General features: G+C 39.4%; 1 protein-coding gene across 10 annotated transcripts in view; it reads right to left on the bottom strand.

The window, feature by feature from the left end:
• Positions 1-63: 63 nt before the first annotated feature.
• nol8 (nucleolar protein 8) overlaps positions 64-19,621 on the bottom strand; it is a 44,991-nt gene continuing 25,433 nt past the window's right edge. For all 10 annotated transcript variants that reach the window (XM_072582103.1, XM_072582105.1, XM_072582106.1 and 7 more), the window contains 6 exons: positions 19,416-19,499; positions 16,986-17,266; positions 11,941-12,079; positions 10,707-10,774; positions 10,464-10,546; positions 64-621 (listed from right to left, as the gene is read on the bottom strand). In XM_072582103.1, the coding sequence (XP_072438204.1) occupies positions 568-621; positions 10,464-10,546; positions 10,707-10,774; positions 11,941-12,079; positions 16,986-17,266; positions 19,416-19,499 (709 nt within the window). In that variant the 3' untranslated portion in view covers positions 64-567. The remainder of the gene's footprint in view (positions 622-10,463; positions 10,547-10,706; positions 10,775-11,940; positions 12,080-16,985; positions 17,267-19,415; positions 19,500-19,621) is intronic.

The following is a 19,621-nucleotide window of genomic DNA, read 5'->3' as shown; positions in this document are numbered from 1 at the left end:
ACCAAAAGCTTTTCTAAAGTAAACAGATTCACTCAAGACTGTAATAAAAGATTGCTTCATATATCAGACAAAATAGTTATTTATTTATTTATTTATTTCCTGGTTTACAAAAAAATGCAGTGCATCATCATCCAAAAATGACTAGCCTTAAATCCTTTTCCAAAGAATCTGTAATTTTCAATAATCTTGCAGCAGTTTTCATTCCGACACTAATTGTGTGAAGAGATATGGAGAAGAGAGCTATTTTAATTCCTTTCGCATCCTGGTCAACAACTTAGAAATGTACAAAAGTAACCAGCTGATCTTTTCTGCCTCATGGGGAAGAGCTTTGTCTCATCTCAGTTCAGTTAAGATCAATAGCCATTTGTGCAGAATCACAATATGATATGAACCAGTGTGTCTCACCAATGTATGGCGAGTATAATAGGTATGATTTCAAGAGCTAAAACAACAATAGTTTTCCAAAATATACAAGCACAAATTTTCAGACATTCATAGTGAAAAGCAGTTTTGCCTGAATTGACAGCATTTTGCTCCTGAACTGGAATCCGTCATCTGAATACAGATCTACTGCTTGGCTTTTATTTTCCTTTTTGCTTCTCTGTGCTTCTTTCGATATTCCTAAAATAAAAAAAAGAGATAAAATATACAATCCCTTTGAAATATTATATGAAGTGTTAGATTTTCACTTTCATTTAGCTCCACACATAAATGGCAAATCAATGACCCAATCATATAATATTAACTCACAATTGTATAACAGAACATAGAACAATACAGGGCAGAACAGGCCCTTCAACCTTCAATGTTGCACTGAACCTATGAACTATTCTCAGCTTATCCCTGTACACTATCCCATCATCATCCATGTGCTTATCCAAGGATTGTTTAAATCTCCCTAATGTGGCCGAGTTAACTACATTGGCAGGCAGGGCATTCCACACTGTTACCACTCTGAGGAAAGAACCTGCCTCTGACATCTGTCTTAAATCTATCACCCCTCAATTTGTAGTTATGCCCCCTTGTACAAGCTGACGGCATCACCCTAGGAAAAAGACTTTCACTGTCTACCCTATCTAATCCTCTGATCATCTTGTACATCTCTATCAAATCCTCTCTTAGCCTTCTTCTGTCCAATGAGAACAGACCCAAGTCTCTCAGTCTTTCCTCATAAGACCTTCCCTCCAGACCAGGCAACATCCTGGTAAATCTCCTCTGCATCTTTTCCAATGCTTCCACATCCTTCCCGAAATATGGCGACCAGAACTGTACACAATATTCCAAGTGAGGCTGCATTAGTATTTTGTACAGTTCTAGCATGGCATCATGGCTCCAAAACTCAATCCCTCTACCAATAAAACCTCACACACTATGTGCCTTCTTAACAGTACTATCAACCTGGATGGCAACTTTCAGGGATCTATGTACATGGACACTGACAGCCCTCTGCACATCCACACCACCAAGAATCTTTCCATTGACCCAATATTCTGCCTTCTTTTTATTCTTCCCAAAGAGAATCACCTCACATTTATCTGCATTGAACTCCATTTGCCATCTCTCAGCCCAATTCTGCAGTTTATCCAAGTCCCCCTGAGACCTGCAACATTCTTCCACACTATCCACATTCCACCGACTTTAGTGTCATCTGCAAATTTACTAATCTATCCACCTATCCCGATGTTTAAGTAATTTTTGAAAATGACAAACAGCAGTGGTCCCAAAACAGATCCTTGTGGCACACCACTAGTAATTGGATACCAGGCTGAATATTTTCCATCAACCACCACTCGCTACCTTCTTTCAGAAAGCCAGTTTCTCATCCAAACTGCTAAATCAACCTCAATCCCATGCCTCTGCATTTTCTCCAATAGCCTACCATGTGGAACCTATTCAAAGGTTTTACTGAAGTCCATGTATACCATGTCAACTGCCCTACCTTCTTCTATATGCTTGGTCACCTTCTCAAAAAACTCAATGAGGTTTGAGACACACACCTGCCCTTGACGAAACCATGTTGACTATCTGAAATCAAATTGTTGTTTGCTAGATAATTATAAATCTTATCTCTTAAAATCCTTTCCAAAACCTTTCCTACAACAGAAGTAAGGCTCACTGCTCTATAATTACCTGGGTCATCTCTACTGCCCTTCTTGAACAAGGGCACAACATTTGCAATCCTCCAGTCCTCTGGTACCAAACCTGTAGACAATGACAACTCAAATATCAAAACCAAAGGCTCTGCTATCTCGTCCCTAGCTTCCCAGAGAATCCTCGGATAAATCCCATCCAGCCCAGGGGATTTGTCTACTTTCACTCTTTCTAGAACTGATAACACCACTTCGTAACTAACCTCGATCCTTTCTAGTCTAATCTCTCGTATCTCTTTCTACTCTTCTACAATATTCTCTTTTTCCTGAGTGAAAACCGATGAGAAATGTTCGTTTAGTCCCTCTCCGATCTCCACGAGGTCCACACTCAACTTCCTACTTCTGTCTTTGACTGGCCCTATTCTGACCCTCGTCATCCTTTTATTCCTCACATACCTGTAGAATGCCTTCGGGTTCTCCTTTATTCTATTTGCTGAAGACTGCTCATGCCCTCTTTTTGCTCTTAACTCTCTCTTTAAATCCTTCCTAGCTGATCTGTAACTCTCCATCGCCTCATTGGAACCATCTTGTCTCATCAAAACATAAGCCTCTTTCTTCTGCTTAACAAGAGATGCAATTTCTGTAGTAACTGCATCTTCATTGGCTCTCTGATATAACAATCCTTGATGTATTGACCTTCTCTTTCTTTTCATGAAGAAAATCAAATATCTATTCACTTATCTTCTAGAAGTCATATGAAGTTTATTCAAACAATTTTCTGCTACCATGGGGTTTGAGGATTTGGGCATTGCAGGGGGTGGGGTATTGTGTTGAAAGGCCAATTTTTTTTTAATTGAGAAAAAAGATTTAAATTTTTTACAGAATTACAAAATCACCACAAAATAGTGTAACAACCTTACAATATAATGACAATAACAGAAAACAAACTACTACTCTCCTCGACAAATGACTGAGGAGAGAGAAAGAAACCCTACAAAAACTACACTTCAATAAATAATTAAGAGAAAAAAATATTAAACCAAGTCAAACAAGGTAAATTAAGTTATATACAGTTAAGTTACTACACTCAGTGCATTCCCACCAAAACTCCCACCATTGGGAGCATAAATAGGCAAACCCATATTTATTCAGGATTCTTCCCCCCCAGGGGCTTCCGGACTGCCAGACATAGCCCTCATGACTACTCAAAGGCCCTGATCAATCCCACCAATAAGTCTCCAGATATGTAATTTGAAAGGGCCGCTATGTTCTACAAAACATTTCCGTTAACAGGTCCATGCAGGGGGTTGTTAGGGCCGACCGCCTGCCCCTCTTCCGCTGCTATGTTGTTAGAGCCCAGGTGTCCCTGGAAAAGGAGCACGGGGTGTCCACCAACACCCTTGAGCTGTTCAGGGAGAGGTGGGAACCGCAGGCAGTGGAGTGTATTGTTTCCCCGTCCAACTCAATTTTGATTTAATCCCTGCCCTCCCCTTCACTGTTTGATCACACAGCATTGCCCTTTGATGTGAAGGGCACTGCTTGTCACTGGCCACTTAGTTGTTTCCTTTCTTCCTGGTGGTGGAAATTGAATAATGATTTGTACACCTTGTGTCTTTCACTGTATCTCACACACACGCACACATCATGGGTGCTGGGGAAAAATAATTATAAATTAAATTAAATTAAAAATTATTATTTATTTCTGTAATTAGAGTTATAGAGATGTACAGCATGGAAACAGACCCTTCGATCCAACCTGTCCATGCCGACCAGATATCCCAACCCAATCTAGTCCCACCTGCCAGCACCTGGCCCATATCCCTCCAAACCCTTCCTATTCATATACCCGTCCAAATGCCTCTTAAATGTTGCAATTTTACCAGCCTCCACCACATCCTCTGGCAGCTCATTCCATACATGTACCACCCTCTGCATGAAAAAGTTGCCTCTTAGGTCTCTTTTATATCTTTCCCCTCTCACCCTAAACCTATGCCCTCTAGTTCTGGACCCCCCAACCCCAGGGAAAAGACTTTGTCTAGTTATCCTATCCATGCCCTTCATAATTTTGTAAACCTCTATAAGGTCACCCCTCAGCCTCCGACGCTCCAGGGAAAACAGCCACAGCCTACTCAGCCTCTCCCTATAGCTCAAATCCTCCAACCCTGGCAACATCCTTGTAAATCTTTTCTGAACCCTTTCAGGTTTCACAACATCTTTCCGATAGGAAGGAGACCAGAATTGCACGCAATATTTCAACAGTGGCCTAACCAATGTCCTGTACAGCCACAACATGACCTCCCAACTCCTGTACTCAATACTTTTGGATCAGTAGCATACCAACTATGGGTGTAAAAAATGATGTTTTGGCAATATTGCCCTCACTCTGATGCATTGCCCCCACGCTTTAACAGTATTAATAACTACTGGGCTTTGGCAATATTCTTTAACTGTTCTCATTTTGTCCTAGAACATCAAGCTAGTAAGGGGGCATCTTGCCTGAGATGCTTCACTGTCCAACCGTAGTGAGTGAGGGTCCCCTCTCCCAGGCTCAGTCATTCACACAAGATAGCAATGAGCTTAATTGATAGTTTTTGATATCTGGCAGGTCAACTCCTCCCAGTCTGTGGGGTAGCTGCAGTTTAGTCAGTTTAATAAGGAGTCGCTTGCGATACTGGATAAAGGAACTGAACCAGCTGTTCAGTCTTTTAAATGTGTGCTGAGTAAAAAGTAGAGGTAGCATTCGCATAGGATACAGCGGATGGGGGAGAATGTTTACTTTAATGAGGGCTATCTGACCTCACCAAGAGATCAGACGCACCTCCCATCTTCAGAGGTCTTGCTTGATTCTGTCAAATAAATGGGCAAAATTGGTTTTAAATAGCCAAAGACAGGGGTGATGAGTGTAACGAAGTAAAGAAAGCCCTCCTGCGACCACCTGAAAAGAAATCGAGATTCATTCTCAGGACCAGGCATTTTCAGGAGACCACCCATGGGAATGGCCTATAATTTCGCAAAGTTGATCTTGTAACCCGAAAAGCTGCCAAACGAATTAATGCATTGTATCAGATAAAGATATTTTTCAATGTATAATTTCAGTTACATCACACTGTAAACTTTTGCTGTAAATTCTGTGTCTTAGAATTGTGTACTCCACAACCACCTGATGAAGAAGCATCGCTCCAAAAAATAGTGCTTCCAAATAAACCTGTTGGACTATAACCTGGTGTTGTGTGATTTTTAACTTTGTATCAGATGAGGCACTGAAACTGTTGGGTTTGATAAAAACAGACAGAATTAATCTACATACAATGCAATCTTATGCGACTTTGTCCCCACTTTTGGAGCAGATATATTGGGATTCCTACATATTGCCTCTGCCAGCAGTTCAATCACCAATGTAAAAAGTAACGGTGACAAGGGACCGCCCTATTGATTGCTCCTAAGGAAACTGAAATTGCTTGACCATGGCAAGAGGGTCACTATATAAAACCTTTATCGATTTGATAAAGGCCTCACCCAAGCCAAACCACTTTAAAGTATAAAAAGATATGGCCATTCGACCCGGTCAAATGCCTTATCCGCGTCCAAAGAGATCATTAATCCCTGTACCGATTGTTGTTGACATATTTGGATCATATTAAGTAACCTCCTAACATTATTCGATGATCTGCGACCTTTTATAAAACCCATCTGATCCTCCTTAAAGATGGAGGGAATCTCCGTTTCTAATGTGAGTGCGAGCGTCTTAGATAGGATTTTGAAATCAACATTCACGAGTGAGATGGGCCTATAGGAAGCACAATCCTCCGGGGCATTCCCTTTTTTAAGGATAAGAGAGATGTTTGCTTCTCTTAAAGATGGCAGGAGGAGGCCACGACTATGTGAATTGTGAAATATACTAAGCATCGGTCCTTTTAAATTCCTTGTAAAACTCACTGGGAAGTCTATCAGAATCAGGCACCTTTTAATTCTGTAGCTGCCTCACAGCCTCCTGCACCTCTTTCACTGTCAATGGGGCATTAAGGAGAAACTCTTGTTCAATGGTCACTTCCAGGTAGTCCAAATTCTTAAAAAAGACTCCATCCTAACCCGCCCATCCTCACAACTTTCAGACTGGTATAGTTTGGAGTAAAATTTCTGAAACGCTGCGTTTGAATCATGGATTAAATTTCCAGTATGTTCCTTGATTAAGGTAATGGCTTGAGGAGCACTCCTTTTCCTGGCAAGGTACACTAAGTACTTGCCCGGCTTATCCCCATGCTCAAACAACCTTTGGTTTGCAAATGTAAGCTCCCTCTTAGCTGCCTGTGAGCTAAGTGTGGAGTTCAGTGCGGACTGAAGTGCTGTGATCCTCTGCAGTTTAGCCAACCCGGACCTATCAAAGAATGCCTTTTAAGCTGCCTTCAGACATATCTCGAGCATGCGTTGCTGCTCACGCTTCTTTTGTTTCTTACTGGCAGAAGGAAATAACTAACCCCCTAGCTTAGGCTTTAGCAGTTTCCCAGAGAATGGATGGATTACTGGCCGAGCCTGAAAAAGCGCTGAATTCTGTAGCAAAGAATTCAGTAAACTTGCTAACCTTAAAGATGAAGGGATCAAGTTGCTGATGCCTTGAACCTACCATAGTATCCTTACTCTTGACCATTAAATATTCTGGACTGTGATCAGAAATAGTGATATTGCCAACTGTACATGACACCATTGAGTCCAAATGCGCTGTGGGAATCAAAAAGAGATCAATCCTGGTATGGCATTTGTGCAGATTTGAGAAAAATGTCAAATCTCCGCCAGTAGGGTGAATGTGCCTCCAAACATCTACCAATCCTAGTTCAACACATAAATCTCTTAATTGCTCAGATTGTGAAAAAGATAGCGGGAGCCTTTGGGCAAACTGTCCACCATGGGGTCTATTAGACAATTAAAATCCCTTTTTACAATAATATGCTGGGATGCAAGGTTAACCAGTTTACAAAGTGTGCCTATCGAGAACTTGAGGGGATGCGCCAGGGGACAATAAACATTTAAAATCCCATATTCTTCACCATTAATCAAAGCTTTAAGGATTACAAATCTCCCATGTGTGTCTTTATACATTCTAACAACTTAAATGGGAGATTCTTCCGAAGTATGGCAGAGCCCTACTCCTAGTATTGAAAAATGAGAAATAAACCTAGTCATACCCAATCTGTTGCAGTTTCAGATGCTCTGCTTCACTAGGTATGTTTCTTGTAATAAGGCAACATCCACCTTCTTTTTTTTTAAGACTGGAAAAAACACCTTTTTCTTCTTGATCTCTCCTAAGTGTTTCAGGTACACCACTTGAACATATCCTTAGCTATAATGTTCTACAGCACCACTGAGATTCTAGACAGGGAGAATTTGAACTACGAATCGCTGAGCTTCAGTACAAGAAGGTCCAGAAAACACAAAAACTACATAAACTAAAACAGCTCCAACCAGCAAACCTAAAAACCTTGTAAAAACTATGTACACCAAAAACAGAAAAAACAAATAAGTGCCAAAAGGCACTGATTAGAGGAATTTACCCCCCATTCAAATGGGGCACCTACATCCCAAAACGCTACTAAACACCTCAACCACCCTCTTTACTCCTAGCAGCTAGGGTCTTGCCACAAACTCAGGCAACCCAGTAGGAAAAAACAAGATTAGCATTATACATAATTAAGTTAAAAGTAAATACGTCACCCATCCAATGGTATAACTTAACTTAGAAATTAATGATAAATAATCTATCTATCCTGAGCATAATTTAATGCAACTTATTACCAATAAAAGGAGACTCCACCAAGTCCTCTCTAAAGGAGGACAAACTCAACCAACTCTGTTATCTGTGTCTATTTAATCATCTGGCTTAAGTCAGCGTGTCTACAAAGTAGCTTGCTTTCTCAGGCAAGTCAAATAAATATATACACAGATCTATTGGGGTGGCACAGTGGCTCAGTGGTTAGCACTGCTGCCTCACAGTGCCAGGGACCCAGGTTTGATTCCAGCCTCCAGCAACTGTCTGTGTGGAGTTTCCACATTCTCCTGTGTCTGTGTAGGTTTACTCTGGTTTCCTCCCAGAATCCAAAGATGTGCAGGTTAGGTGAATTGGCCATGTAAATCTGTGTTCAGGGATGTGTAGGTTAGATGCATTCATTAGGGTAAATATAAGGGAATGGGTCTGGGTGGGTTATTCATCGCAGGGTCAGTGTGGAATTGTTGGGCCGAAGGGCCTGTTTCCACACTGTAGGGTTCTATGATTCTGAAGCACTGCTGGATGTCTTAGTCTTCGGAGTACTAGATCCCAAGCTCTCTCAATCGCTTCTTGAGGTTCACAGGATTTCCTTTTTTGGATCATCACCCTGAAGTCATCACACACCAAAGGGCTCGGATCCTTCCCTTGAGCTCTGGAAGCTTCCACGACTCTCCGTTTGTCTTTATAATGATGGAACCGTACCAGGACAGGACGAGGGCACTGGTCCATTAATGGCTTTTGTGCTGCGACCCAGTGGGCTCTCTCAATCTTTATCCTTCCCTTTTCAGCCTCCAAACTAAGGAATCCCAGGAACCACGTCCCAAAGAATTCCACTGGCCGCTCACCTTCTGTCCCCTCTGGCATGCCAACAACATGAAGGTTCTTTCTTCTGCCCCTGTCCTCAAGATCATCCACCAGATCCAGCAAATCATGGACCTGTGTTTCCAGGCATTCAATTTGACTCTTGGATGAATCAGCCTCTGTCTCCAATGTTGTGGCTCTGCGCTCAAGCTCATCAGTCTTTTTCCCAGGTCTTGCAGCATAGCAGAGACTGGGGCCAGCTTTTTCTCAATTTTTTCTTCAATCTGCTTCCCCAAGACCTGGTGAGATTTGGCAAGCTCTTCAACCAAGGCTTAGTGAGTAAGCAAGCCCACCGCCTTGGTGGGTTGAGCGGCAGCCTCAGCTCCGAGTGAACTTCTTCCTTTCTTCAGCATTCTCCCACAGCAAAAATGTAGGTAAGTAAAATTTTCAGTTTCAATAGCTCTTTTACTTTTTTTTTCCACACAGTAACATGGATGGGATGGGTTTCCTGCCGATGTTGTGGCGCAGAGCCCAGCAGATGCTGTACTCCTAGGTCACCACCATCATGGATCCCCTCGCTACACATCAATTTAAATGCATGTACATAGATATTGTGCAGATGAGGTGGGGGGGTGGAGAATGTGGTGGTCAAGAGATGGGGACTTGGGGGGGGGGGGGGGGGGGGGGGGGAGGAGGGAAAGAGGGCATTCTGGCTCATAGGCATTCCTTCACTGATCCAGTGAAGCTCCTGAGTTCTCTTCTGATCTCAGTCTTAGGCATGTCCTGCAAACTCTCTCCCCACCACTGAACATACAGTTCAAAAATCACATGAACATCCCTGGTCTGGTCGGTACTGCATTTGTGCATGGTGAAAAATATAAAGACTATGTGACATCGGTGTTTGGCAATGTGCACCTGCATGTTCCGAATGTGTGCGCATGCAGAGTTGTCCGCAGTTGCCAATATCAGTAATCACTGGCCACCTGGAATCTACATTCTTATCTCAGCATTGCTTTTCTGGAGGTATATATTGACCTTGGAGAGAGTGCAAAACATACTCACCAGAATGATATCGGATTTAAAAAGGTTAACTTATAGGTAAAGCTTTTGGAGACAAACCATCTTTTTCATTGAATATAAAAATTATTTTAAATTGTTTTGAGTGTTCATGATTAAAAACTTGGAGAGAAAGAGAAATTATTTTCCTGGTGGAGAATTCAGAACAGGAGTGAAAAAAACAGCTGTGGTCGTGTCTAGTGTCCATACGTCTGAGCTAGCTTGCCCAGGTTTCAATCCTATTTGCTCTGGAGTGTAGTGAATCACTCTGCTTAGGTTGATTAGAAAATATAAAAATACAGCTAGCTTATCCAGGGCTGACACAAGAAAGGACTTCTCTACAGAAAGTTTGGTGGAATTTGTAAACTCTCACCAAAATGTTGTTGAAGCTGGGGCAGTTATTAAGCTCAAATACAGATGGATACATTTTGTGTGGCCAGAGTATTAATGGTTGTGAATCAAATGTAGGAAGATAAAGCTGAGAAAAAGACCAGCTATGACTTAATTGAATTGCAAGCTAGACTTGAGGCTCAAACTCAACTGGTTTGATAGCTTACTCCTATTTCTGTATTCCTTGAAGTACAGCAGTAATTGAATGTTAATAGTAATGTATATTTTAAAAAACATTTTTCAAACCCAAATTGATTTAAACATTATTACAACTTTAAATTTACGCGAGATTTTAACTGCCATAACGATTTCCAGTCAGTCAGCTATTTGTTATGCATGTAGAACAAGTTAATCATGAAATAATTTACCTCAATCAGCAGAGTTCGCTTTTCTTCCCAATTATGTTTTTCTTCTTCAAGATCTGTAGTTCGACAAAATAGTTTTGGGCCATCTAAGAACAACAAAGTAAAATAAAATTCACTGAGTCATAATTATACTTATAATATTGATAGTTGAATTCCAAAGATATAGAAGAGGAAAATGAATGAAAATAATGCTGTATCTTAAGCCGCTAACATCAGGATAACAGTCTATTTTATATCACGTTTTACCTTTCAGCCTTTGATCATCTTTGAAGAAGAAAAATAGATTCGCATTCTTCTTAGAAAATATTACTTCCCTGAAAACGAAGAGTACAAAATAAAAGTAATTGATAGATGCAAGCATTTAAATATGATTTAAATGACTGTCAATTATCATTCAGTTGGTTCATTCTCAAGGCAGGGTGTCTACCAAGATCTACTGTTAAACAATTAGAACACTATTTGTGTACAGTATTAAAATTACATTGATATTCTTGCCAACATCCCGCTGAGCATTGTTGAAACTTTTCATCTTGCAAGTGTCTTTTCTCAGCAGTACTCATTCTACCAAATAACTCCTTAAATGAGATTTCCTAATTTTAGTTAAACATGATCAGCAGAAACTCTGAATAAAAATAGAAATGTCAAAATATAATTTTAATAATTATCAAAGACGTAATTAAAACTGAGTCAAATATGACCAATTCTGGAAAGGTGGACACATCATCATTCATTTTGCAAACAGTCAAATGTTGTTTTGCAACTATCAGAAGAAATGCACAATTCCTTCTGGACTTGGGTTATCTATATATGTGAGTTAAACTCCTAGTCCCGTCACTTTTATTTAGGTTAAGTGGTTAAAAACAGTAATGGTTGTCTATGTTAATCACCAAGCTTAATTTGTTAATGTTTACTGTTGATTATTTTCTTTCCAATGGAGATTAGTTTTTGTTCCATATGGTCAGATTAAAAGCACTGTTGTCTAAGATGCAAAGCTATTTCATTTATGCTTAATGCTTTTTAATATAAAAGTTGTTGCAGTATTTTCAATGTATTACAGAATAGTACCTTTTAATGTTTTGTTTGAAAATTTAGTCTTTCATTGTTATTAGTGATATAATCCAAGAATCACATTGAAACAATTAAGCTACAGAACAAATCAAGTCTGGGTTTTGGTGAGTTGCATTGAGGCAAATAAAAATCAAGATTGCGCAAAAATAAAGTAGTTTTGTGTGCAATTTCTAACCCATCTTAAATTATGTGTTGGATTGGATTCAATGTGGAGATTAATTTCAGATAAATTCTGAAACATTATTCAATGCCAAATAACTAACACTAATCACGTTCCTTAATATCAAGAACCTAACAATGCTGACTCAAATTGGAAATGGGTCTTGGACTGAGCACCATTTTACAATGTTACAAGTGTTAGAAGAAAAGGTTCAATGAAATTCCAATTTAAGTGGCATTAGGTTAGCTTTACGTTTTTTCTGTGCTATTTCCACAACTTTCCAAATCTTTCTCTTCATCATTATCATCTTCAGAGGAGCTATCTTGAAATCGAGGATCCTCTTGCCATGGAAATGCTGGCATTGGCCTTGATTCAATCTGATACCCGAGTTCTAAAACAGTAAATATTGAAACAAAGAATTGCCATTTCTGAATTCAAAATATTCACTATGCAGCAACACATAACTCTAACATTTTGTGTAAGAATTTTCACTACAGCATTTTCCTGAATCAGGTATTTTCATGGACAGGGCTAGATAAATGGAAGATACATCAGGGACATTGAAGCAACTCTTGGATAGGCACATAGATGATAGTAAAATGAAGGGTATAAAAGGTTAGTTTGATCTTACAGCAGGATAAAAGTCGGCACAACACCAAGGGCCAAAGAGCCTGTGCTGTACTGTTCTACGTTCTTATATACATATAAATGAAAATTTGATGAGACAATTGCAAACTTTTTAAGCAACACAAAACTTGGAAGAACTGTAAATTGTGAGGACGATAGAATGGAACTTCAAAAGAAAACTGATGCACTGTTGGAGTGGGCTGATAGCTGACAGATGAAGTTCAGTGTGGAGAAGGATGAAGTGTCACAAAGAACATCGAGAGAATGTATGAAACAAAGGGTAATATTCTAAAGGGTGCACAGGCACAGCGAGGCCTGGGAGTACATATACATAAGTCATTAAAGGTCGCAGGAGAGATAGACAGCTGTTAACAAAGCATAATGTATCCTAGGCATTATTAATAGAGACATACAGTACAAAAGCAGGTTATGATGATCCAATGTACAGAGTCACAGAGCAAAGGACGGTGGTTGGCAGAAAGTTAAAATGCTTAAGAACTAGTGCTGACATAATGGGTTTAATGGCCTCATTCTCCTTCGTAGCAATTTTGTAATGCTGTGATATGAGCATGTTAGTGTTTCAAATGACAGAAATTATTTTCAACAGCCCAGACTTTGTAGCTATAATGACAACCATAAAACTGAAAAAAACATTTTTGTCGTTATGCAGACAATTAAACTTAGAAAATCAGTTGATGCTGTTGCTGATTCCTTGCCCCTCCACTGTGTGCCATTGAAGTTGCACTGGAAGAAAATCTTTAGAAATCATGAGGTTTAACTTTATGCTGGTCTTGTTGTAAAACTGCTTGGAAACATCATAATTATTAATGAGCATTAATTAATAATTATTAATTATTTTTGGCTCTGGAGAACTTAATTCGTATATGTGGATTTTAAAATCTCATTATTATGCCCAATTTGGAAAATAGTATAAAGCATTTTCCACATTTCATCTTCTTCTTTAAACCCCATGATAAGAGCATGCCACTATTTTGTTTAATGATTAAGTAAAGGATAAACTATGCTTTTACTTCCTTATTTCTTCTATGCGATAATTCTTAAAGAGCATTGGGGGGGGGGGGGAGAAGGGGAGACTTACCAGAGGTAAGCCAGGGCTGCACGTTTCTGGCACAGTGTCTGGCCCTGTTGCTCAGAAGGGAAGGGGAGAGAGAAGCTGAGCATTAGTTATTGGGAACTCCATAGTTAGGGGGACAGATAGAAGGTTCTGTGGGAACAAGAGAGACTCACAGTTGCCTCCCAGGTGCGAGGATTCATGATGTCTCGGATCATGTTCTCAGGACCCTTAACGGGAGGGGGAACCAACCCCAAGTCGTGATCCACACAGGCACCAATGACAATGACATCGGTAGGAAAAGGGATGGGGATTTAAGGCAGAAATTCAGGGAGCTAGGGTGGAAGCTTGGAGCCAAAACAAACAGAGTTGTTATCTCTGGTTTGTTACCTGTGCCATGTGCTAACGAGTCGAGGAAGAGACAGAGAGAGATGGATAACTGGGGCTCATTCTGGGGTAGGTGGGACCTCTACAAACAGGATGGTCTGCACCTGAACCAGAGGGGTACCAATATCCTGGTGGGGGGGGGGAATTTGATCATGCTCTTTGGGAGGGTTTAAACTAATTGAGCAGGGAGATGGCAATCTACATTGTAGCTCCAGTGTCCAAAAAGTTGAGAGTTTCAGAGTAGGGAGGTCAGAAATATGGTTTCAAGGTCGCAAGAGTTTACCGGTAAACAGGAAGGTGGTTTGAAGTTTGTCTACTTCAACACCAGGAACAGCTGGAATAAGGTGGGTGAACTTGCAGCATGGGTTGGTACCTGGGACTTTGATGTTGTGGCCATTTCAGAGACATGGAGAGAGCAGGGACAGATGTGGTTATTGCAGGTTCTGGGATACTGATGTTTTCGAAAGAACAGAAAAGATGGTCAAAAAAGGGGAGGTGTGGCATTGTTAGTCAAGGACAGTATTATGGTGGCAGAAAGGACTTTTGAGGACTTGTCGTCTGAGGTAGTAGGGGTTGAGGTTAGAAACAGGAAAGGAGAGCTCACCCTGTTGGGAATTTGCTATAGGCCTCTGAATTGTTCCAGAGAATTAGAGGAAAAGGTTGCAAAGATGATTCCGGATAGAAGTGAGAGTAACATGATAGTTGTTTTGGAGGACTTCAACTTTCCAAATATTGACTGGAAATACTGTAGGTCGAGTACTTTAGATGGGTCAGTTTTTGTCCAATGTGTGAAGGACTGTTTCCTGACACCGTATGTAGACAGGCCAAAAAGAGGAGAGGCTACACTGGATTTGGTACTGCGTAATGAACCCAGCCAGGTGTTATATTTGGAGGTAGGTAAGCAATTTGTTGACAGTGACCACAATTCAGTTATGTTTACTTTAGTGATGGAAATGGAGTGGTATATACCACAGGGCAAGAGTTATATCTGGGGAAAGGCAATTATGATAAGATTAGGCAAAATTTAGAATGCATAGGATGGGGAAGGAAACTGCAGGCGATAGGCACTATTGAAATGTAGAGCTTATCAAGGAACAGCTATTGCGTATCCTTGATCATTATGTACCTATCAGGCAGGGAAGAAGTGGTCGAATGAGGGAGACATGGTTTATTGAAGAAGTTGAATCTCTTGTCAAGAGGAAGAAGAAGACTTATGTTCGGATGAAACGTGAAGGCTTAGTTAAGGCAATTGAGAGTTACAAACTAGCCAGTAAAAACGTAAAGAGAGAAAGAAGAAGAGCAAGGACAGGACATGAGAATTAGTTGGCAGATAGGATCAAGAAAAACCCTAACACTTTCTATAGGTATATCAGGAATAAAAGAATGACTAGAATAAGACTAGGGCCAATCAAGAACAGTCGTGGGATGTTGTGTGTAGAGTCAGAGGAGACAGGAGAGGTGTGAAATGAATATTTTTTGTTGGTATTCACACTGGAAAAAGACAACGTTATCAAGGAGAACACTGAGATACATGCTGCTAGATTTAGTGGTTTGGATCAGAAATTGGCTAGCTGAAAGAAGACAGAGAGTGGTAATTGATGGGAAATGTTCATCCTGGAGTTCAGTTACTAGTGGTGTACCACAAAGATGTTTTGGGTCCACTGCTGTTTGTCATTTTTATAAATGACCTGGATGAAGGCGTAGAAGGATGGGTTAGTCAATTTGTGGATGACACTGAGGTCGATGGAGTTGTGGATAGTGCCAAAGGATGTTGCAGATTACAGGGGGGCACAGATAAGCTGTATAACTGGGCTGAGAGGTGGCAAATGGAGTTTAATGTGTAAAAGTGTGAGGTGAATCACGTTGGAAGGAGCAACAGGAATACAGAGTACTGGGCTAATGGTAAGATTTTTGGCAGTGTAGATGAGTAGAGAGATCTTGGTGTCTATATACATAGATCCCTGAAAGTTGCCACCCAGGTTGATAGGGTTGTTAAGAAGGCATGTGGTCTCTTTGCTTTTATTGGTTGATCAATTGAGTTTTGGAGCCATGAGGTCATGGTACAGCTGTACAAAACTCTGGTCTGGCTGCACTTGGGAGTATTTCATACAGTTCTGGTCACCACATTGTAGGAAGGATGTGGAAGCTATGGAAAGGGTTCAGAGGGAATTTACTAGGATGTTGCTTGGTATGCAAGGAAGGTCTTATGAGGGAATTGAGGCTGTTTTCGTTGGAGAGAAGAAGGTTGAGGGGTAACTTAATTGAGACATATAAGATTATCAGAGGGTTAGACAGGGTGGACAGTGAGAGCCTTTTTTTCTCAGATGGTGATGGCTAACAAGAGGGGACATAGCTTTAAATTGAGGGTGATAGATATAGGACAGATGTCAGAGGTAGTTTCTTTACTCAGAGAGTAGCAAGGGCGTAGAACACCCTGCCTGCAACTGTAGTAGACCTGCCAACTTTAAGGGCATTTAAATGGTCATTGGATAAACATATGGATGAAAATGGAATAGTGTAGGATAGATAGGCTTCAGATTGGTTCCACAGGTGGGGGAGCATTGAGGGCCGAATGGCCATTACTGCACTGTAATGTTGTATATGTGTTTGATGTTCTATTCAATCCATAGTCTGACAGTTGTAAAAAATATTTCTTAACTAACATACCAATTCTACATCCTCTCCTGGAATTTACTCCATCGTACCCTGCAAACGTTCTTGAACTTACACCTCTGGTTCACTGCTTGGTATACCTTCCCCTAATCCATTATCAATTAAAGTCAGTATTCATTGTTTTCTCTTACATCTGGAATTTATTTTGCTTTGCATTCTTAAAATTAAGCAAAGCTTGGCTAAGCGTCTTGTCATATCTTCAATCTGCTCTCCTACCTTCTATTTTCTCTCCACTACCAAGTCTGTATCAAGTGTTTTGGGGTGTGTTATTCCATATGAAAGAAAAAAATGGCTTCAAGTTAATGTGCACTGATTCCTCAAGCAAACTGTCCATGTTTTAGTAAAGTTTTGTCGATACGGTTATCCTCCATGAAATTCTCAAGATTCTAGAAAGATCCAGTTCAAGATGGAAAATAGCAAAATCAAGAAATTCAAAAAGGGAGAGAGACAGAAAGAAGCAAACTACAGGCCAGTTGCAAAGTAGGCACAAACATTTTTTGTCTATTGTTTCAACAGTGGTCATAAGAAACAATTTTACCTGGTTTTTGAGTGTTAGAAGTTGCATCATCAAAGAATGAAAATGTAAAACCAGCCGAATCTTCTTTCGAATTACCATTAAAAAGGCAATCAACAGTCTCAGGAGATTCAACAGGTTGATCTTGAACCTGACTATCATCTTTCATGTCCCATTTGACTTCGTTCGCTTTGGTCCCAGAATCGAACATTTCTTTCAAGTCCACATTAACATCATAATAGATTTCTGTTGATACTTCCGGAAGCTTCTCAGCTTCTTCTTTTGCTTTTCTTTTTTCTTTTTTGCTGCAACGTTTATGTAATAAGTTAGCACATAAATTTAATGAATTTGTCCAAGATACTTATTCATAATATGCAAGTTTCAAATCAGATATTTAGAGTTAATGAGTACTCATGTTGAGTTTCTAACATGCTGAATTGAACCATGAAATAAAAACACGATTAACCTCAATGGGGCCGCTGAGGTACTTTCCACATATTTAGCAGACTTGACTCTCTTTGGCTATAATGATTGCTTGCCTTGAGGAGGAACATGAAAAATAGCACAAAATGTAAAAGATTTTTCTCGGCAAGTTGTTAACTTAGATTATGACAGATTGTACTTATGGTTTCCCATATCAAGTGCTCGAAAAATAACTGACTACATTTTGACAAAAAAATGACTAACAGGAGAAATTAACAATTTCCTGCTTCACAGCTACTGACTGATCTGCTGAGTATTTTCAGTGTTTACTGTTTCTGTAAGTGACACTTTTGCTTGTTTTTCAACATTTCAATGTGAGAAGGCACCTATAAGAAGTATTATTTCTAACAGAAAAAATTAAGTTCTGAAAACAGAATCTTGAAGGTAGTTGTATTCTGAATATTTGTCTTCTTCTTTATCTACTTATGAAAGATGTTATCTCATTTTTTTTCTGATAAAGTTTCTATCTAGTTTCAACCTTAATTTCTTTCCTATTTCTCATTGTTTTCTGAAAATGTAATACTGAGTGATTACATTAGTTGTCCAAAATGAGTATACTCAAAACATCTGTTAGCCTTATCTCAGGGGTGATGGAGGTGTAAACATGGCATTTTAATAAAGCCATAAATAAAAGCAAAAACCGAAGTTGCCAGAAAACTCATCGGGTCTGGCAGCAGCTGTGAAGAGAAATAGAGTTAATTTTCAGGTCTGGTAACCCTTCCTCAGAAACTGACCCAAAGTTTTAACTCTGATTTCTCTTCACGGATGCTGCCACACGTGCTGAGCTTTTCCAGCAACTTCTGATTTTGTTTTTGATTTACAGCATCCACATTCCTTTCATTTTTCACTAATAAAAGCAAATACACTTGTCACACCACAGCAAACCGTTGCAAATTGCTTGAATGAGCATATCAGACATTTCATAAACTGATATACAATAATAACTGTATGTATTTAAAAATGAGGGGAAATTTGAAGGCATTTTTGTTCGTGGTGAAACTATGATAATCAAGGAAGCAAAGAGGCGCAGAGATTTTAGGGTTTTGTTCATAAAGGAGTTTACAGAGAAAGGAAGGGACAAGTAAATGAGAGGACTTGTACAAGTTTTAAAATCACGGATGACTGGTACTTTGTATGTAACAATGGTTCAAATTAGTACAAATTTAAAGAGGACATAAAATGCAAAGTCAACCAGAAGAATACTGGATCTATTGATGCTACAAGAAATAGTAGAAAATCTAGTTGAGATTTCAAAGAGTGATGTAACTTATTACAACTTTAATATGCGGGCACACTGCATTTTTTACATTGTGTTCAATCCATTAATTTGAATTGAATTATTCTTTATAAACAAACAAAAATGTGCAAGTCCAAAAATCATAGCAATAGCAAATCACGGACTTGTATTTATTGACTTTGAAATGCAAAATATTGTTAAATACAGAATCAAGTAAAAACAATTCTTCTATTGAAAGCATTCTCAGATTTCTACTTGTCCTGCTGCAGTTTTTCCTTCAGGTGGATATTAATGGTAATGCAACGATTAGTTAAAGATACTTTAAAGATACTTGTGAAGCTCTTGTATAGATTAACTGGGAGGGATGAAAATATTAAGAATTCGATTTGCTCAAATCCAACTCACAACCACAAAGCTTCCCATATGTTACTATTCTATAGCACAATGGATCCGCAATGCGTTGACATTCACACAATTTTTATTCAATTTCAGTCAGAAAGGCTGGCTCCATAATGTTGTACCAGTGCATCAAGGCTGGATGTTATCATGAAATGATGCATTTTTCAAATATCACAATTAACTGACAACATTGTTAAATGTTCTGAACTGACAAAAATGCAAACTCCAGAAATACAAAGTTACATTTATATATTAGAAAATAAAATGGATGGCTAATCAGTATATAATTATATATTAGCATGAATTGCATCAAACAGTTTCAGTAAAAAAAATACCTTTTCTTTGTGGAATCATCTAGCTTGCTTTCAAAGCCTATGTGATCTTCCTTTGTAGGATCGTATCGTAGAGCAGAAACATCTCTGAAAGAAAACATTTTGGGGCAAAGTATTGATAGCCTCCCAATTTAAAAATACAGCAGATATTTTAACAATGTGAGATTTAAAGCACTTGTAATTCTAATACTAGCAAGTTATAAAATGAG

Source organism: Chiloscyllium punctatum, chromosome 12 (genome assembly GCF_047496795.1).
Source record: "Chiloscyllium punctatum isolate Juve2018m chromosome 12, sChiPun1.3, whole genome shotgun sequence".
Lineage (NCBI taxonomy): Eukaryota > Metazoa > Chordata > Chondrichthyes > Orectolobiformes > Hemiscylliidae > Chiloscyllium > Chiloscyllium punctatum.
Note: the sequence above shows the minus strand (reverse complement) of the source record. Positions and strands in the feature narration are given on the sequence as shown.